General features: G+C 57.5%; 1 protein-coding gene across 1 annotated transcript; it reads left to right on the top strand.

Moving 5' to 3' along the window:
- The first annotated feature begins 3,081 nt into the window (after nt 1-3,081).
- IGLON5 (IgLON family member 5) lies at nt 3,082-19,884 on the top strand. Its single transcript, XM_070633324.1, has 8 exons — nt 3,082-3,284; nt 11,673-11,751; nt 12,701-12,933; nt 14,333-14,452; nt 15,706-15,840; nt 16,036-16,156; nt 16,687-16,841; nt 18,274-19,884. The coding sequence occupies exons 1-8, from the start codon at nt 3,206-3,208 to the stop codon at nt 18,360-18,362; spliced, it is 1,011 nt and encodes a 336-aa protein (XP_070489425.1). The 5' UTR covers nt 3,082-3,205; the 3' UTR covers nt 18,363-19,884.
- Nucleotides 19,885-20,685: the final 801 nt, after the last annotated feature.

Raw genomic sequence — 20,685 nt, 5'->3', positions numbered from 1 at the left:
GGGGCTATCATGACCCCCAGTCTTTTGGAGGAAGAAACGAAGGCACAGGAAGGTTAAGAGCTTGCCCTGCCAAGTATTTTCTTTTTTAATTTGAACGGGGAAAGTTTAACATAAGGAATTATCAACCATAACAGGTAACAATCTATAAAAGGATAAAAGATTATTGCAAAGAATACTGTAGGACTCAGGGCGGATGCCCAAGGAAGGAACAAACTTGGAAAGGGCCCTTTCCCCCAAAGCTGGGACTCAGCCCATGTTGGAAGAGGCACGGTGGTGGCTCCGTGGATGGTGGGGAACTGTGTTGGCTTGCACGGACCAGAGCTGGTCCACGGATGCTGAGCAAGCCGAGAACACCCCTCCCAAGTGCAGGCAGGCTGAGGCTGGGAAGCCATCAAGTGAGATGCCATGGAAACGTGATGAGAAGACATCCATATGGGTGCCACTGAAACCCGATGGAGGTGAGTGCCACTGGACTTACCCCACATGTGTCACTGGCAACTACAGGACAGGAGCAAGAAGAAGCCCAAGGGAAAACCAGAACAAGGAAGAGAAGCCCCATCCCTCCAGCCGTGTCCCTCTGCCTTCCTCTACCAACAAAGTTCAACACCCTACACATTGCGAAGGAGGAATGTTTAGAGGTTCCAGCTCCATTTTTGCAGAGCAGGTAGTGGAGGATGGGCTTGGAGCCGAGAGGCAATAAATAGCCAAGGAGCATTCTTACCCACTTGTCGTGTTGGGTCTGGAAGGGGCAGGGTATTTTTCATGTGATTATTGAATATCCTTTTTTTTGGTGAAGTGCTTGTCCAAGTCTTTCGCTCATTTGAAAAATTGAGTTGTCTCTTTTTTGTTGATTTGTAGGAGCTCTTTATATATTCTGGCTACAAGTTCGTCATCAGATTCACAAATGGCAAATACCTTCAGCCATATCTATGGCTCTGGGCATTTTTTTGCTCCTCTATGTCTCTGCGTCCTCATCTGTGAAGTAGAGATAAAGATAAGACACACCTCGTAAGGATGTCATGAGGCTTCAAGGAGATAATGTGTAAAAAGTGCTCAGAAAGACGCCTGCATGCAGTAAGTGCTCATATTGTCATCGGGCCTGGGATTCCAGGAAGAGGGAGCTCCTGTCTTCCTCCTAAGTCTGAACGGCCCTGAATTCAAAGGGGAGCAATGAATGGCCTGTTGGCAGGGTCACAGTGGACTTTGTACAGCTGCATGCTGGTACAACGGCTCTCCCAAAAAGACAGTCCTGGTTGTAGCGTTTGCCAGTTGCCATGGTGTAAATACTCCCACCGTGGCCTATTTCAAGCTAACAATGGTTTAACACCCAGCTCAGAAAATTCCTGAAAATTTAACAATCAGTTGGAGCCAGCAGCAGCATACCATGAGCACTCACACCACAGGTGTGTTCACAAAGGCGGGCCTCTTCCCCTCCCTGCATCTAGGCTCCCTCCACCTGTCCAGGTGAGGCTCATCCATGAGTACATATTTACTGAGTACCTCCTATGTATCAGTCACGGGGCAAGGCTCTGGAGGTACAGCCTTGAGCAAAAGCAGGCCCCAAACCCTACCCTCACAAAGCTTACATTCTAGAGTCAAGGGGTGGAGGGAGGCAGTGGTTGAAAATAAACCAGTGAACACATGAAATAAGGGAATCGTGAAGGCTAGGAAGACAACACAACAGGTATGAGAGCTCTTGTGTTGGGAGTGGGGGTGGCTTTGGATATAGCACGATCAACAAAAGCTTCTTAAAGGCGAGACCTAAATGATAAGAAAGAGTCTTGTGCCATTCTGGTGGGAAAAGCATTCCAGCAAATGGAACAGCAAGTGCAAAGGCCCTGAGGCTGGAACAAGTTTGGCTTGTTCAAGGAACAGGAAGAAGGCCAGAGAAGCTGGAGCTGAGTGAGCCTTTGAGGCAAGATAGTCACTTCAGCTAGTTTACGTGTTCAGTGGTTGTCGATCTGAAGGTGGAGGCAAAGGTGGAGGCCAGGAGACCAGGGCAGTCACTGCTGCAGTCAGAGCAGCCGTCCAGGGGGAGATGGAGGCAGCTTAGACCAGGGCAGAGCGGGAAGGAGAGAACAGCACAGAGATCCACTTTGGAGGCAGAGCCAGCCACTCTTGCAGACAGATTGGATGTGGGGGGAAGAGGCAGGTATGGAAGATGGATCTGCTTTTGAAGTAGAACGGCCTTTATGGGATGACTTGAAAAACTCCTGCCTCCAACTGCCCCAGACAGGCAGTAGGCTCAGGCAAGGGGACAGGGGACAGGGACATCTCACCTGGTGGGCCAGGAGGGAAGGTGACCTTAGTAAATGGATGCCTAGTGGGACCAGGAAAAAAGAACAAACCACAGGTTGTTGGGACGCTGGGCAGAACCAGCATCTCCCCCAGGGACCTCTCTTATTTTTGTCAACAACCTTGGGAAATAGAGATGATTCCATCTTGCGCGGGAAGACGCTGAGGTTCTGGGAAGAGAAGTGACCTGTCCAAGGTCACACAGCCAAGTAAGGAATGGGGAGTGGAGATGTTTTGCACCTGGATGACCATGTCCTCCCTACTCCCATCGCCAAGATCAGACCCCTCAATTCCTCCCTATTCCCTTATTATCCTGGGGATGAGGGTTGGGGCGGAGGGAAGAAGGAAATTTCACCCCAAAAGTCAGTGTTATTCATGAAAGTAGATGAAGAAGCTGAACTGTGTTCCACAGGAAGCGGGGGCTGGGGGCCTGGACTCCTACATCTGAGGGAGGAGGGCTGGGGGCCCGGACTCCTGGGTCTGAGGGAGGATGAGATTGAGACCTGAAGCAGGAGGGAGGTGGGCTCCAGGAAGTGTCCCAGACGCGGGGTTCTGGGGATCCGAGGTTGGAAGACGTGGGGACGCCCGGAGCGGGAGCGGGTAGGGACCGGGCCGCAGTAACAAAGGCCTCTCCCTCCAACAGGCACCCCCCTCGGCCCCGCCTCCCCGGCCCCCCGCCTCCCCTGATTGGTCGGTCTTCCTGCCCGTCAGCGCCGCCCCCCTCCCCGGGTCTGCAGCAGCTCCGGCCGCCTCGTCGCGCCCCCCCGGCCCCCTCCCCCCGCCCCCGCCGCCCCCCGGGCCGGTGCAGCCGCAGGCGGGGTCCCCCTCCCCCTCCCCCTCTCCCCCCAAGCCTCGCGCGCCCCGGACCGGCCCCCCCTTTCCCCTCCCCCTCCGCGCCGCCGCTGCCGCGATGCCCCCCCCTGCGCCCGGGGCCCGGCTCCGGCTTCTCGCCGCCGCCGCCCTGGCCGGCCTGGCCGTCATCAGCCGAGGTACCGCAGCGCCGGGGACGGGGGGCTCGGCCGGGACGCCAGGGTCCCGGGCAGGGATTGGGGGCGGGGGGCTGCATCCTGGGCGGGGAAGGCGAGGCCCCGGGACGCCGAGGTCTGGGCCCGGGGGTGGGGGCTGCGTCCCCTGGCTGGGAAGGGGGTCCTCGGACGTCTGGATCCCTGTCTGGGGGCGGGGTTCCGCGTCTTGTCGCCCGAACGTGGGCCTAGGGGTGGAGGTCTGCTTCTCTGGGCGGCGAGGGGGTCGAGGACACCTGGTCCCGGCCTGGGGGCGGGAGTCTGCGGCTCCGGATGAGATGAGGGGGATCAGATCCCAGGCAGGATCTCTGAACTGAGTTGGGGTGTTGGGGGGAAAGGGGGAGATGCCCTGTCGGGGGCATCATCTCTACATGGAGAGGGTCCCTGTGGGGGTCCTGGCCTGAGGCCTGGGGTAGGCGTTTCTGGGCAAAGGTGGGGGGATGGTGTCTTCCCAGGGTCAGTAAGAGGAGGGGGCAGGCGTGTCCACAGACTTCTGTCCCAGGGCCAGGAAAAGAAGGGGAGGGGGGTTCTGGTCTCCCAGCTGGGAAGGGGCTGGAATTCCCCAGCTGGGTCCTCTAGGTTGGGGGAAAGTGTTGGTATTGGGGGGTTGCAGTTATGTGGGGAATGGAGCCGGTGATCCAGGAAGTTGGGGGTGCTGGGCTGGGCACTCAGATGTGGGAAGCTCTGGCTGAATATGTGGGTTCCCCGGGCTGGACAGGGGCTGAGAGATGAGCAGATTGAGAAGGGAGAGTCCACTCCGAGAGCAGGCATGGGTTAACACAGGGTCAAAGGGTTAATCTAAGCCCTGGTCGGGGAAATTCTGGGGGCTTGTCTGTGGAGCAAGGAAGGGAGAATAGAAAGTAGGGGCGTCAGAGGGTGAACTGGACAGTCTCTGGATGGAGGATGTGTAGCTGGACCTTATGTCTTCCCAGCAGGCTGGCAGGCTGGGGATGGTCCAGAGATGCCCCCTAAGGAGGGGGAGGGGAGAGCAAGAGGCAGGAGGCAGGGAACAGGGTTAATTCAGTGCTTCTGGAGGACTCCCCCAGGCCCTACCCTGAACCAAGGATCAGAGTCAGGGACACACGTTCAATCGGGGACAATCTAGAGCCCCCAACAGTCTCAGCCAGGCAGCCACTCTTCGCCTCCTGCCCACACACGTACCGGGTCACGCACAGCCACATAAACAGCAGTCACCGAGTCTGACCCTGAGCCGCACCTGCAGACACCCAGTCACACAAACACCGCCCCATGCACGCAGGACGCCCGTCTGCACACGCAGAGGATGCCCGGCCTGTGGGTCGGAGCGTCAGTCCCTCCCTGGTGCAGACTGTCTGAGCTCTCCTCCCTCCTGACCTGTCTGAATGGCTGTCTGACTTTCTGACTGTCTGTCTGTGTCTCTCTGTCTCTGTCACTTGTCTCTTGAGGTCTCGCAGCGTCTCGGCCATTTCCGGAGGCTCCCTAGCTCTAGGTGACATTCCGTTTGTCTCTGTCTCTGGGTCTCCGTCTCTCCAGCCCTGCTGGTCTCAGCACAATTTCACATCTGTCCCTCGCTGCCTCTGGAACTGGTCCCCATTATCACCCCATTATCACATCACATGTGTCTCCGTCTCTTCCTGGTTCCCTCACAAGAGCCTTGGTCCCCATTCGCCTCTGGGAATCCACGTCCCATCAGTCAGGGCACCTCTCATTTTTCTCCTTGTCCTTCCCTTGTCTCTTGACTTCTCCCTTCTGCCTCTCCTCCCCTCACTCCTTCCGCTCTTTCTCCACCTCCCCCCGTCCTCTCTCTCTTTACTCTCAAGAAAACTTACCGCTTTGCACTTGGGCTCTCCAGGCCCCCAGAAATCACTTGTCGTACACACTTCCTGGGCTGGGAGCGTAGCGCAGCCAGGAGTTGGCCTGTGACCTAGGGCGAGTCCTTTCCCACCTCTGGGCCTTCGGTTCCCCATCTGAGAACTGGGCAGGAGGGGATGGGGCCGGAGTGGGGCTGAGAGAGAACCCACCCCCCCCCACCCACTGACAGTCAGGCTCTCTGAGAAAAAGCCCACGGCCAGAGAGACAAAATTGCATCTTCTCCTCTCTTCTCTTTTATTCATTTGGTGTTTTCCAAAGTGAACAATCCACTACAAATATGCGCAAGAGTAAACCGCATCTTGCCCGGCCCCTCCCCAAACCCACTCTCAGTCGAGCACATCCTCCCACAGCGTTCTCTCACTTACGCAGAGTCAGACACGCAGCATCTGTAAGGGACTGGTTGGTTTGTTGATGTTTTCCCCAAAGGAGAAACACAGTAAACCCATTTCTCTGCAACTGGATTTTTTCCACTTAACTCCACCTCCCCGGCATCCATAGATATTGTTCTATCTTTATTTTTTTTTAATTCTTTCTGCCATCACAACACACATACACTTACAAAAGTAGCTGCAGCAAGTGCAACAGTTCCTTTGCTCCGTGGCTCCGTGGCCCGTGGTGTGGCTGGCGGAGAGGGGGCGGGGTGAACCCGGGAGCACAGACCACTCTCCACGCACCCTCTGTGCACCTGGTCTGTCTCAGCCGTGGGCTCTGCCTCATCGGTTCGTGTGCCACGTATTCACTGAGCACAGAGCGGCTGTTCTAGGCCCTGGGGGTCTGTATGTGCACAGCAGTGAGGGAGCCAGATGAAATCACTGCCCTCACGGAGCTTACATCCTAGTGCGGCAGAGAGATCCAAAAACTGAAACAAAACCTGAAAACAAGCAAGCAAGTAAACAGGGAATTTCAGCACATGACGGGGAATGTAAAGAAAATAAGAGCGACCTCGGGGACTACTTGGCCATGTGGACTCAGGGGCCACTCAGGGGGTCGAGGGCGTCGTCTCTGAGCAGCTGAGAGTGGAGTTCAGACTGAAAGGAGAGAAGTCAGCCTATAAAAGATCCCAAGGGAACAGCAGAGGCAAAGGCCCTGAGGTGGGAACAGCAGAAAGGCGCAGCCAACGTGTTGTGGAAAGTTCCAGGGCTCTTAGCATCTGAGCTCCAGGCGTCAGTGACTCAAAGGTCCCTAGATTTCTGAGGTCAGCAAAGAGGAAGAGAGGTCTGGGGGCTCCTCAGTGCCGGCACGGCCAGGCCCAGCCCCTGCTCACAGCTCTTCTGTGCCAGAGCCACACTCCCTTCCCAGCGTTGCCCCACCCCTCCCTCAGTCCAGCCACGCTTCTGCCACCAGCTCCGAGTGACCACCACAAGCCCACACTCCTTCCTGGGCCTCGGGTTCCCCATCTGTGGGTTCTGGGACTGTGGAATCCAAGCATGCCCCCATTGGAGGGTCCCAGCTTCACCTAAGTTCCTTTGAGGGGCAGCCGGGGGTTCTTATCCCTAACTCACATCGTTGGAAATCCCCTCTTCTCTTAAGGGACGGGAATTCACCTACCTTCAACCTTCATCCTGTGATTTATCAGAACGGTATGAGGACCACTAGTCTGGACTGTCAGACCCTGTGGTCCACCGCTGGACCCCCGAACAGGCTGGCACCTGCCGCATAATCATCCGCTCAGCCAGCACGTGTGCAGCTGTTTGCAAACACTTAACTAGCAGGCGCTGTATTAACCCGTTACTTGGACGACCTCTTTTCATCTTCCGCCTGCAACCCGATGAGGGAGGCACTGTGATCTTCCCGCTTACAGGTGGGGAAACTGAGTCCCAGGGAGGTGAAGTAACTTGTGCAACTCAATGGCAGAGCTGGGATTTGAACCCAGGCAGCCCAGCTACCCAGTCCATCCTCCCAGTGGCCTGGTTGTGCTGGCCTGGTGGTGTGAGAGCGGATGTTGGTGGGCATCTGTACCTGAGCCGCTGACTCGGGTGGGTGCTGGGCAGAGAGCAATCTACAGCCCGGACCTGCCCTGCCCTCCCCCCACCACGCTGCCGGAGACCGAGTCCGAGCCAGGGAGAGCAATGGCTGTTTCTTAAAAAAGGAGGTGCTGTTAGGAACAGCTGGCATTTACTGGGCCCTTTCTGCATGCTAAGCGCTGAGCTAAACGTTTTGCTTGCACGTTCCCACGGAATCCCTCACACAAACCCTCAGAGGGAAGAACTGTTATTTTTCTCCTTTTACAGATGGGGAAACTGAGGCTCAGGCTGTCCAGGGGTCACCCAGGCAGGAAATAGAGGAGCAGATATTTGATCTCCCAGGCCAGGCCCCTCAGGGCTTTCTTATCCAATCTCTAGACATCATCCATTCCCTCTACAAACGCTTCCCTGCTCTGAGCTGAGCCCAGCTCGGGGGGACACAGCCAAGATTCAGACCCTCGGGGAACTCCTGGGCAGGTGGGGAGGCACCCCTGGACACTGTCCCAGCTGAGTCAGATGGTGCCTAAAAGAGGGAGTGGGGACTCCCTGCCTTGAACAATCAGGGAGGTCCTCCTGGAGGAGGGGGCATTTGAGTTTGGGTCTTGAAGAATGAGTAGAAGTTCAAGAGTTGGAGAAGCGTGTCATAGGCATCCATTTACATTTGTTCATACAACAGATATTTCCCAAGTCCTCATAGCAGCCAGGCCCTGTGCTGGAAGATGCTGGGGACACAGACCTGAGTCAGACCCAGGTTCTGCCCTCAAGAAACTTCTAGTCTGATGGGAGAGACAGTCACCAGTGTGATCTGAGCTGTAATGGAAGTAGTCCAGGCATTGTGGGAACTCAGATCAGGCCTGGAAGGGGCAGGGAGGGCATCCCAAAATTGAGTCGGTTTTCCAAGCAGAACTACTATAGAGTGGCCCTCATGTGCACTAGCTTCTTTGTTTATGCATTTAACATCTCTCTTTTTTTTTTTTTTTTTTTTTGAGGAAGATTAGCCCTGAGCTAACTGCTGCCAATCCTCCTCTTTTTGCTGAGGAAGACTGGCCCTGAGCTAACATCGGTGCCCATCTTCCTCTACTTTATATGTGGGATGCCTACCACAGCATGGCTTGCCAAGTGGTGCCATGTCCACACCCAGAATCCGAAACGGCAAACCCCGGGCCGCCGAAGCGGAACGTGTGCACTTAACCGCTGTGCCACCGGGCCGGCCCTCATTAAACATCTCTAGAGGCCTCCTGGGGGAGCTCCTCCAAGGCCGATGGAGCCTTGGAGGTGGGTCAGACCCAGGCCCTACCCTGGAGGGGCTCCCATCTGGCAAAGGAAGCAGACCCAGACACAATCCAGGAAGACTGGGACCAAGACAGGGAGGAGCCGGGCCCAGAGACAGAGCGGTGGTGGAGTGGCTAACCTGACCCCCATCCCCATTTCCTGAAGCCCAGACAGGGGAAGGGACTTGCCCAGGTCACACAGCATGGAGGAGCCGCCCGATCCTGGTGTCTGGGAATTATGTGAGACAGATATGCAGACCCGAGACATCTAGATTTATAGACACACAGATCAGGAATCAAAGACTCACTTGAGACATGGACCCTTTATCACACATCTCCTGGGACTGCCCTGAGCCAGGCCCCAAACTGTGTGTGCTGGGGACACAGATGGTCTGAGCCACGCCCTGCCAGGACGAGAGCTCAGATGGGCTCAGCTGAGCTGTCTCTCCTAGGAGAGGCCCCACTCTACGAGGTCCCTGGAGAAGAAGCATTTTGACAGGAAACTATGGGACAGAAGGATGGGGAGAAAACTGGGTAACCCAGAGCTGGGCCACACAAGCACCAGGGGAGAGCGCAGCAGAGGGACGCCATTGCCCAGGAGGCCTGGCTGAGCGCTGGGGGAGGCGGGGACCTACGGGAGTGGAGGGTGCAGTTCTGAGTGTCAGAAAGGTGCTTCTGGCAAGGGGTGCGTGTCTGTATTTCTGTCTGCCAGGACATTTGGTGAGGGTCCTGCCTGCCTCTGTGGAGTCTACTCCTCACCCAGGGCCCTGGTTTGTGGGCCCAGCTCCTGTGGGTGGCACCTGGTTGGAGTCGGGCTGAGCCTAGGAGCCCTGGGGTCCCTGAAGCTTTGGGGGCACCTTGGACAGATCCCTTCTCAGCCCAGGAGGGGGTCCCCCTCCTTTGATCTTAATCTTGAATAGTGGCTGTTGCGGGGTGGGTAGGAGGAGGGGGCGGTGGTTTTGCCCCCATGGGGCATCTGGCAATGCCTGGAGGCATCTGTGGTTGTCACCACTGTGGGGTGGGGGAAGCTAGTGGCATCTAGAGAGTGGAGACCAGGGATGCTGCTGAGCATGCTGCAATGCACAGACAGACCCCCAGAATCAAGAATCTTCCAGCCCCCAATGTCATGGTGCCAAGGTTGCAAAGCCCTGGCCTAGAATGTGTGTGACCAGGAAGATGACAAATCCTGCGTGGGGGTTGTGTGGATGTGGGCGTGTGTGATCTGATCCTAGGTGACAGCATGACTGCGTGCACTCGATTCTTGGCCCAGGGCAGCCGCTTTGTATCTGAGAGGCTGTGACGGTATAGCTGCAGCTTCATGCATGAATTTCCAAGTGGGTGGTGGGGATGAGCACGGCCCTCAGGCTGGGAGTGTCAGAGTGACTGATTAGGCCAGCGTGTGTGTGTGCACGCACACATGTGTGTGCGCGCGATGGTCCTCTGGGTAGGGCTGTAACTGTGCGTGGACATTGCACCTGCGTGTGTGGGGCTGTCGGTGTCAGTGTAACCATGTGGATCCGGTTGTATATAGTGGGGTGACTCGGTGTACAATGGCTGTTTGGCCTACAGCTGTCCCTCTGTGGCTGAACCTGACAGCAGAGTGCTCCTGAGAGAGAGGTGTCCTCCCTAACTGACCTTCTGCTGGGTGTGTGTCGCCAGGCTGTGTCGCCAGCCTGAGTGTGTGTGCACCTGTCCTTCTGAGCAGGGCCCAACGCCGTGTGTGGGACTGAGTGCGTGGGACTGTTTGCTGGGCTGGTACTGGCTCTATGCGTCTTTCCGGGGTCCTGTGACTGTGTGTGTGTCCAGCCCCTGGCCGTCTCCTGCTGTTACTAGGGCTGCGTGTGGCAGCGTCCACTCTGCACAATTCATGGAAGGCGAGCCCCTTCCTTCCATCCAGGGCTCTTCAAAGCCTGGGGCACCAGGGGGACCCACCACCCTGGCTCTGCCCCAGCCCTGTCCTGAGGGGCTGTGATGGAGAGGGCCCCCCGGGAGGCATTGGGGCGGCACGAGCAATTCATTCATTAGATTAATTAGCTCCTCATCCCCAGGCGGGGCGGCAGGGCAGAGCCCAGGTGTCCAAGGTCATCCAGCCTTCTCCTCTCCCCGGCCTGGTGCTGTCTCCATCCGCCGCCTCCGCATGCCCAGCCCCCACGCCTTGGCCCCGGTCCAGCCCGCTGGCCACAGTCCACAGAGAGATGAAGGGGTGGGGGTGGGGGCTCTGCTGGGCAACGGGGCCTGCAAGCTGCTCTGGAGTGTGCGGGCAGGCGTAGGTGTGCGCCTGCGAGAGTGTGCCCTGGTGAGCACGGCCCATGGGTGTGTCTGTGTAGGCATGTCTGTCTGCAAAGGATGTGTGTGGCTGTACACCACGCCTAAGGGTGTGTCTGTGCGTCTGTGATGGATGTGTGCCTGCGTGGACGTGCATCTGTGTTTGTGTGCATGTGTCCGCATCTGTGTGTCTGTATGTCTGTGTCCACATATGTGGGTGTGGAGTATCTGCATGCAGCTGGCTTTGTGTGTACGGCTTTCGATATATTTCTGAATTAATATGTGTACATGTGTGTATCTCTGTGCACGTTTGTTGCATATGTACATGTATCTGTGCACACATGTATGTGTCTATGTACTCATGAATCTGTGCATATGTGTGCCCGTGTACCTGTGTGTATCTGTGTGTATCTGTATACATGTGTTTATTGCATGTGTATCTGTGCACATCTGCGGATGTATATGTGGCTATGTATTCTTGAAACTGTGTACACTATGTGAATATTATGTGTGTCTGTGTGCACACATGTATATGTGCATATGCATGTGTGTGTACACGTGTGTCTGTGCATGTATATGCACCTGTGTGTTTATGTACTTGTGAATCTGAGCGCGTGTATGTGTGTCTCTGTACACAGTATCTGTGAATATGTCTATGTGTTAATACATGTATGTGTGTATTGGTGCACATGTGTCTGTGCATATGTACACGTGTGTTTGTGTGCTGTGATTGGAGTGTTGACTGAGTGTCTCTGGAGGTGTGTGGGTTTGGGCGTCCCAGTCTGTCTGAGTCATTGAGGGCCTGTGGGAAGGTACATGTCCATGTGTCTGCTCTGAGTGGTCTGCCATGTGTGTCTCTGGAAACGTCAGTGAACATGTGTGCCAGTGGGTGTGGGAAATGTCTGTGTGTGCAAGAGTGTGTGTGCGTGTGCACTCGCATGTGCACACGTGTACTGTCCCTGCTGGGCTGCCAGGCTGAGCTGGCCCTCCCTTCCTGTCCCCAGGGCTGCTGTCCCAGAGCTTGGAGTTCAGCTCTCCCGCAGACAACTACACGGTGTGCGAAGGCGACAACGCCACCCTCAGGTACCTCCCACCACGGGGACTCGGAAGATCTCCCGGAGACTGCGGTCCTGCTCCTCACCTTCCTTAGGGGAAAACAACCCTGAGCTGCAGGCACAGCCCGGCATCTCCCACATCAGGAGAGAGGCGGTTAGGGGCACTGACTCTCGGCCTGGTTCAACCCCCGGGCCTCAGTGTCCCCGTCTGTCAAATGGGCAGAGGAATGGTAACCACTGCATGGGCTGTTGTGAGGACTGAAGAGTTTGTACAACCCCCGAGCTTAGGGACCTTGGCTGTGACAGCTTAATACATGAACGCCAGGAGTATTATTCCCCCAGACTCTCCTCTCCCCACTCTCGGTCGCTGTCCCCCTCTCTCTGGGTCCGTGTCCCCCTCTCTCTGGGTCCCTGTCCCCCTCTCCCTGGGTCTCTGTCCCCCTCTCTCTGGGTCCGTGTCCCCCTCTCTCTGGGTCCCCGTCCCCCTCTCTCTGGGTCCGTGTCCCCCTCTCTCTGGGTCTCTGTCCCCCTCTCTCTGGGTCTCTGTCACCCTCTCTCTGGGTCTCTGTCACCCTCTCTCTGGGTCCATGTCCCCCTCTCTCTGGGTCCATGTCCCCCTCTCTCTGGGTCCCTGTCCCCCTCTCTCTGGGTCTCTGTCCCCCTCTCTCTGCATCTCTGTCCCTCTCTCTCAGAGTGCCCCAGACACCTCTTCTCGGGTCTCTGGTACACAGCAATCACTCAGTAACCATCAACTACCATTCCATTGTGCCTTGGGCTCATGGCTTTCCCTCTCTGAGCCTCAGTTTACCCACCTGAGTGGGTAGAGGGGGAGTCACCTCTGCCTCACAGGGCTGCAGTGGGAACTGGAGAGGTATGGGCCTTTCTCTCCCCCCTTCCCAGTCCTGCAACAGGGGAACCTGGAGGGCCAGCTGGGATGGGGGAGAGAAGAACCTTCCCCACTTCGTCCTCCCCAACAGCTGCTTCATCGACGAGCATGTGACCCGCGTGGCCTGGCTGAACCGCTCCAACATCCTGTATGCGGGCAATGACCGCTGGACCAGTGACCCGCGGGTGCGGCTGCTCATTAACACGCCCGAGGAGTTCTCCATCCTCATCACGCAGGTGGGGCTGGGCGACGAGGGCCTCTACACCTGCTCCTTCCAGACCCGCCATCAGCCGTACACCACTCAGGTCTACCTCATCGTCCACGGTGAGCCCTCGGCAGAGGCCCTGGGGGTCCGGGGGGGTGGAGGTCACAGGATCGAGGGGACTCACGTGTATTCACCAAGTGCCTACTCCCCAGTCCCAGGGGCACATCCGTGTGGAAGGCAGACACACCCTGCCCTTGAGGGTTTCACAAGCAGAGGGAGGGTCAGTCCCACAGATAGTGACCCTTCAACGTGACAGCTTCTAGGGCAGGCGAGGGGGTGCTCAGAGGAAGACCACATTCATTTGCTCAGCCCTATTTATTGAGCACCTGCTGTGTACAGGCATTGCTCAAGGCACTGAGGATAGAGACGGAGCCAGGCAGGTTGTCCCAGCCCCTTTGGAGGTGACTTTCCAAGGAGAAGTGGCTTCCCAGACATAACGTCCGAGCTGAGACCTTCAGCTGGGCACAGAGCTGGCACAGGAAAAGGGACAGCACGTGAAAGGGCTGGGGGAGAAAATGAGTCAGGTGTGCAGGGACAATTGTGGCTCGATGGACAAGGGACAATTCTGGCTCGATGCGCCAGAATTCAGAGCAGGAGAGACGGGGCTGCAGAGATCCACAGCGGGGCAGCAGGCAGAGAGGGATGAGGGGACCGAGCTCAGGAGGCTGCCTCCCATGGCATCAGAATGGGTCTGGAGGGCAGGGGCCACTCAGAGACACAGGGCCCAGACACAGCCCAGCGTGGGCCAGGCCACCCAGGTTCCAACCTCAGTGCCACCAGTCACCAGCCGAGGGACCCTGAACAAGCAGGGCAGTCTCAGACCCCTCATCTGCAAGATGGGATGACGCTGTCATGCACCCAACCCAAGACATCGTCAACTGGAAGGGGCACCTTTATTTTATGCTCTGCTAGAAAAGGAAAAAAAAAAAACCCTATCAATTAAACTCTGGCATCTTACATTATAAGGCCAGCTTGATTGGAGAAATGTTCAAATGGGGGGAAAAACACCCCGATGTCTTAGAATTGATGAATATAGCAACATCTACCCCAGAGCGGGATAATGAGGGCTGAACGAGTTAATTTGTATAAAACACTGAGAACAGGGTCTGCCACCCAGTAAGCACCATAGGTGTATTTGTTAAATTTTCAAAATAATAATGATAATACATAAGTAAAAATAGAGATGGGGAGGGAGGAATTCAGACCAGAAGATAGAGAAACCAAGCTAGGATGAAGGTGGAGAGAGAGACAGAAACTGAGAAAGAATGACAAAGACAGAGGACCAGCAGGTAGACAAGGAGCCAGACCCAGAGGAAGAACAGAGGAATTCTTACAGAAAGACATAGGGAATGTGCTGGACTCCTGGGTCTGCGGGAGGAGGGGCTGGAGGCCTGGACTTCTGGTTCCTGGGAGCCCATATCCAACCTCTGGCTGACCTCTCCCCCCACTGGCCTGCAGTCCCCGCCCGCATCGTGAACATCTCCTCGCCTGTGACGGTGAATGAGGGAGGCAATGTGAACTTGCTTTGTCTGGCTGTGGGGCGGCCAGAGCCCACGGTCACCTGGAGGCAGCTCCGAGGTGAGGACCCCACCCCTGACCCAAAGCCCCTTCCCCGACTCCACAGTTTGGGCCCCTCGACTCCCTGTATCCCTAGCTAGATTCCCAGAATCGCCCTTCCCCCATTCCTGATCCCCCCAACCCTTGTGATGACTTGATTTCCCCCTCCCACCCTGATCTCCAGCTAGACCCCAGCTTGCCCCCCATCCCCACCCCCAATATCCCAGTCTCTCCCCACAGCCCACAGGATTCTCCCGGACTCAGATCCCCACCACTAGATGGCTGAGCCAGGGTACAGCCAGTGCCCCGGCCCACGGTCCAGTCTCCTGGTCGCATCACTTTATCTCCTCTGTTGGATGCACCAGCCCAGTGGTTTTCAAAGTGTGGTCCCCAGACCCACAGCATCAGCACCACTGGGAACTTGCTGGAAATGCACATTCTTGGCCTACCCAGCCCTCATGAATCAGAAGTGCCCCCTCCACCACGGCCACAGTCTGCTTTAACAAGCCCTTTGGGAGATTCTGATGATGGAGCACCAGTGCTCTAGTCTACCCCCGAACATGGGGCCAAGGTCCCTGAACATGACCTCCCAGATCCCAGACTTCTCCCACTTCCCTTTTTACCTGGATCCCCACCACCAGTTCCCAGATCCCTAGATCATCATTCGCTGGGTCTTCAGAGGCCAAAGGTGCCAATCACTGGATCCCCTGAGACCCCTGAACCTGATACCTAGGTCTCAGATCCCTGGCTCCTCCCCCACTGAGTCATCTGAGCCCCACAATCCTGCTCTTGAGATCCTGGATCCCCAGAAGCCCTAAATGCCAAAGGGTCTTCTGAGCCTGGAGATCTGTCGTAAGACTCCACATAGCTGGATCGCTGATCCCAATCACCAATTCCTGATTCCCTGGAACCCCCAAGCTAGATCCCAGAACTCTGGACCTTCCCCCTTTGGGTCTGTATTCCTCGGATCTTTCTGAGTCCCAAGATCCTAGGATCCTCCCCACTGGGTCCTCTGAGCCCTGTGAGCTGGGTCATGAGCTCCCAGATCCCTGGATCCCCTGACCCTCAAATTCTAGGGCCCCTCTCTCTGGGTCCTAGTTACCAAGCCCCAGAACCTCACTCCCTGCCCCACCCCTACCAGGAGGCCCCCACTGACCCGGGCACCCAAGGCCCTGCGGTGCCCGCCCCGCTGATGTGTGTCCGTGTTGTGCCGTGTTGTCCCGTGTTAAGTGTTTGTGTCCGGCCCTGCCCCCTGCCCTCCCCTCCCCCCACAGACGGCTTCACCTCGGAGGGCGAGATCCTTGAGATTTCCGACATCCAGCGGGGCCAGGCCGGGGAGTATGAGTGTGTGACTCACAACGGGGTTAACTCGGCGCCCGACAGCCGCCGCGTGCTGGTCACAGTCAACTGTGAGCCCCCCGGCACCTCGCACGAAGGGGAGGCGGGCCCCGGGTCCCTGGAGAGGAAGGGTCTGAGCGGGGAGGAAGGGTCTGAGGGAGGAGGGGCTGGGGACCGGACTCTTGGGAAGGAGGCAGGAGAGGGCGGGGGCCAGGACCCTCAGTCCCCACCTGGCTAGGAGAATCTGCTGACTCTCACCCCCGCAGATCCTCCAACCATCACGGATGTGACCAGCGCCCGCACGGCCCTGGGCCGGGCCGCCCTCCTGCGCTGCGAAGCCATGGCGGTGCCCCCCGCGGACTTCCAGTGGTACAAGGATGACAGACTGTGAGGACAGCACGGGGCCGGGGAGGGGGGGGTGCGGTTCTTGGTCCCTTGGGCTGGGGGGATGAGGGGGCGCGCGGAAGATAGCGGAGTTCTAGGTCTCCAGAACTGGCGGGTGGGTGGGGGGTGGTCCAGCTTCCAGGTGATGGGGTCCGCTGGGCCCTGGCGAGATTGTGGGGACTTTCTGGAAACTCGGGTCCCGCCATCATGAACGTTCCTTGGGCTATTCAGGGAGAAGGTCGGGGGTCGATGCTGTGGATCTGGCGGGGAAGGTTTAGGGGACATCTGGCGTCGGGGTCCAGCAGGGTCTGGGAGCCTCTAGAGATTGGGGGCACAGACCGGGAGAATCCAGTGCCCCTGAGGGGCTGGGGAACCTGCAGAGGGGCGTCGGTGAGAGCGGCCCGGGGTCCACAGGGAGCCAGAACCCGAGGCTAGGGGTCGCTGGGGTAGGGGGCAGAATCGGGGAGCCTAAGAGTCAGGGGTTGGGCTCTGCGCCCCGAGGGGGTCCGGTTCCTGACCCAGGTGCCCGGCAGGCTGAGCAGCGGCACCGCCGAGGGCCTGAAGGTGCAGACGGAGCGCACCCGCTCGATGCTTCTCTTCGCCAACGTGAGCGCCCGGCATTACGGCAACTACACGTGTCGCGCCGCCAACCGGCTGGGAGTGTCCAGCGCCTCCATGCGGCTCCTGCGTGCGTCCAGCGAGGCGGCCGGGTGGCGGGAGGGGCGGGGCCTGGGAAGAATGCGCGGGGGGTGGGGCGGCGGGAGGAGCCCGGGGCCGAGTGGGCGGGGTCATGGCCGAGTGGGCGGGGCCTATGTGGAGTGGGCGGGGTCAGGGCAGAATGGGTGAGGCCGGGGCAGCAGAGACGCTGGGACAGCCCCAGATCGACCCCGAATTCAGGAAAGAGACAGACGCTGAGACTCAAGCGATGCGACTGAACAAGAAACCGATCGCTTGGATGAATATCGATTCACTGAGCGCCACTAAGGGTCGGGTGTTGGGCGCTGGGGGGATACCACAACGCACAAATGAGACAAGGTCTGGGGACTCGCAGAGTTCACAATCTAGTAGTAGTAGGAAAGCAATAAACAAGTAGGCATAAATCAAATAAAAAGCAAACAAATACGTACCCACATAAATAAGCAAAAAGTAATTTTGGATATCGATAAGGGCTACGGAGAAAATAAATAATAGGGTTGGGGATGCTCCAAGAAAGCTTCCTGGAGAGGTAACATTTGAACTGAGACGAGAACGGTAAGAGGAAGCCCACTTTGCCAAGACTTGCGGGAAGAGCTCTGCGGGCAGAGGGAACAGCGTGTGCAAAGGCACAGCCAGGAGGCTAGCAGGACCCCAGCAGAGTGATCACGTGGAGCCTGAGGTTAAAGAGGAAGGGAGAGCCAGTCTCATGGGCCGTGGTAAGGATTTTGGATTGTATTCTACTGCAGGGCGAGGCCACTGGAGGCTGTTAAGCAGAAGAATGGCACGCAGTTGACGCTTCTAAAGAGAATCACTTAGACTACTATTTGAGGGGTGGACTGTAGGGGGCGCGAGAGGAAGGCAGCGAGGCCAGAGAGGAGGCTGCCCCAAACCCCAGGCCAGGAGCGGTGGCGGGTGGCACAGGGTCTCTGGATCCGTGAGATGTTCTGGAAGTGGAGGGAAGAGGGAAGTGGGGTCGAGGTGCTTCCAGAGTTCTGGCTTGAGCGGCTGGGTGGATGCGGATTTATGAAGTGTTGAAACAGAGAAATACTGGGTGGGGGCGGGGAGAGCAGTAGCCAGTCTGGGGGAGAAAAGTCAAGAGTGCAGTTGGGGACGCGCTGACTCTAAGACGCGCGCTGGCAATGCTGGACAGACGGAAACTGTACGACAGACAGACAGACACCGAGAGCCCCAGGCTGAGACCGTGAAAACGAGGTGGAGAAGATGTGAGAAAGACAGAAGTGAGACTGAGCGGCAGAGAGACAAATGCTCCGCGAGATGCTAAGACTCAAAACAGTCAGAAGAGCAGGCACGCTGAGTGAGAGAGGCCCAGAGGGGCCCCTGGAGAGGAAGGCTCGGACGAGACCCACAGAGACAAGGCGTCTCCCCTCCCGGGCCTCCTCCCGTGACCCTCTCTCTTTCCGCAGGCCCAGGATCCCTGGAGAACTCGGCCCCGAGGCCCCCAGGGCCCCTGACCCTCCTCTCCGCCCTGGGCTGGCTGTGGTGGAGGATGTAGGAAGAACCCAGAGCAGCTGCCTCCCGCTGCGGGGGGCCTGAGGCCGAGAGGGAGAGAATAGGGGAGCAAGCGCCGTGGGTCTCGAGGGGGCGGAAGAGCTCTCGGCCACCGAGGAAGAAGAGAGGAGAAAGAGGAAGAAGAAAGATCTTTAGAGAACCCATCACTGTGAGGGATAACGCAAAATTATGCATCTTTCTACAGCCATTCTCGCCACCCTTCACGTTTCCGATTGTGACTCACCCCCGGCCACCCCACACCCCTCTCTTAGCTCAGGCTGTCGACCGGATCGCGTGTGTGTAGTGGGTGTGTGTGAGCGTGAGCCCGCACGTGTGCGTCTGTGTGTGTGGGTGGGTGGGTAAGGAAGGGGGCTCAGCGATCTTCCCTCCCCCGACGCCCCCACGTCCACCACTCCCAGCCCTGCTGCCTCTCACCTCTGGCTGAGGTAGGTATAAGGGCTTCGTGGTAGAAGCTGTGAGATGTTTCCAGGCTCCCTGCTTTCCCGATATATGCACGCACACCGCCCCGCCCCTCCCTGTTGAGAGGGTGTCTCTGGTGGCAACTGGGGAGGGGTGTCACGCTCCCCTGTTGAGCTGTCATTCAGCCTTTGCTAGCAGGTGGGGGATCTCATCTTGGCTCCGGGCCTCCCTGCTGTCAACCACCAGCTGCCTGCAGCCAGAGGCCCCATCACTGGCTCAGCGGCCTGAGACCTTCCCACTTTCCCTGTCCCCCGACCCTGGACTTTCTGGCCCCCTCCTGGGCCAATCGGTGCTTCCATTTTACTGTCAGGCTGGTGCCTGTAGTCACCTGTCTGTCTCAGAGCTTTGCCCTGCCCACACCCCCCCACTCCGCCCGCCACCTGCAGCGCCAGCCAGCTGCCCTCAGTGCCCCTGCAGCCGACCCACAGGTGTGGGCTTGCTGGCCTGCCACCCCCTGCCTCTCCACCAACTGTACCTCGCAAAGGCTGACCTGACCGCCCTCACACACACTCAGATAGACACACACACACACGCACCAGCGACTGTGACCAGCAATAGCCCCCTGGCTCCAGCTGTCCTGTAGCTGGTGACCAGCTGTTGTTCCCTCAAGGGTGGGCAACTGTCATCGGGAGGGGGCGCTGAGAGGCTGCGACCTCAGCTCTGATTGTAGGAATACCCCACCCTGGCCACACCACATCCCACAACGCGAGGGAGAGAGGCATCACACAGACATCCCCAGCCCAGATCAAGATGTCAAGGCACCAGCTCCAACTCCCAGGAGACCCTCTATAATCACCCACCCGGAACCACACCACCCAGAGCTTGGGGGGCACGAGGGCAGAGCAGGGGCTGGGGCAAGGGGCAGTGACTGTACCTCAGACAGGGGCGTGGGCCCCATCCCACATCGTCTTCCATTCCCAGGGTCCGGGGGACAGGGACGGGAGGGGGAGGGATGCAAGGGAGGGGGCGGGGGGGCCCTGGGGGCCGTGTGTTCCGATTCATGGGGAGTGTTGAGACCACCACACCAATAAACGCCTTTTTCCAAAGTCTCTGCCTGCAGCTGTCAGTGTCATTGAGGATTTGGGTGAGTGGAGGGCAGAGTCGTGGTCATTTGGTGTTGCCTCCCCAGCATCATTCCTACCCTCTCCGATTTCTCCTTGGTAGATTTGACATTGACCCATTGCAGGGGTGGCCCCTGATTGGCTTAAGCCACCCGACATAGCCCATTTCCCAAAGTGATGGGTTCAGTGGTGGGCACGTGACCCAGTCAGGCCAATGAGAGAGTGACAACCAGGGTTGTATGGAGGCACAAGGAGATGCTCTGCTGGATAATGTGGCTGAATGACATGAGGTCTAGATCTGCAGGGCTGCTTTTCTCCATCACGTGGAGAGGTCTGGGGTCTGTGGGACAGCAGTGATGGGGAAGACAGCATCTGGGGCCTGAGAATGAGAGAAACACCATGGAATGCAGAGTGGAGTGTCTAGAAAAACTGAGTCCTTGAGGACATCATTTGAGCAGCTGGATCAAAACTTACCTGATGGCCACCTTCATTTACATAAGCAATAAAGTCCCCTGCATGTTTAAGTGGATTTGTGTTAGGTGTTCTTTTAGACACTAATATGATAGTAAATCACAGTCTCTAGTGACTAAAAACGAAATGAAACTCTGATGTTATAGAAGAGATTTAGAGGGTCCAGGTACCCAGGACCCCAGCCCTCACTTTTTCAAAGGATCCAAGAGCTCTATTTCCCAAGGGCCTCTTTCACCCCAATCTTTAACCAGAATGCCTCATATCCTTTCCTCCCTGAGATGGATGGTGGTCGCCTATGCTTTAGCATTTGCTTCC

The sequence above is a fragment of the Equus przewalskii genome, chromosome 9 (genome assembly GCF_037783145.1).
Source record: "Equus przewalskii isolate Varuska chromosome 9, EquPr2, whole genome shotgun sequence".
Classification (NCBI taxonomy): Eukaryota; Metazoa; Chordata; class Mammalia; order Perissodactyla; family Equidae; genus Equus; species Equus przewalskii.
Note: the sequence above shows the minus strand (reverse complement) of the source record. Positions and strands in the feature narration are given on the sequence as shown.

Bases quoted from the DNA above. Each gene is read 5' to 3' on its own strand.
- IGLON5 (XM_070633324.1), top strand. From the start codon at position 3,206: ATGCCCCCCCCTGCGCCCGGGGCCCGGCTCCGGCTTCTCGCCGCCGCC. The intron at 14,453-15,705 runs GTGAGGACCCCA...CTCCCCCCACAG, and splicing joins CACCTGGAGGCAGCTCCGAG to ACGGCTTCACCTCGGAGGGC. The intron at 16,842-18,273 runs GTGCGTCCAGCG...CTCTTTCCGCAG, and splicing joins CGCCTCCATGCGGCTCCTGC to GCCCAGGATCCCTGGAGAAC.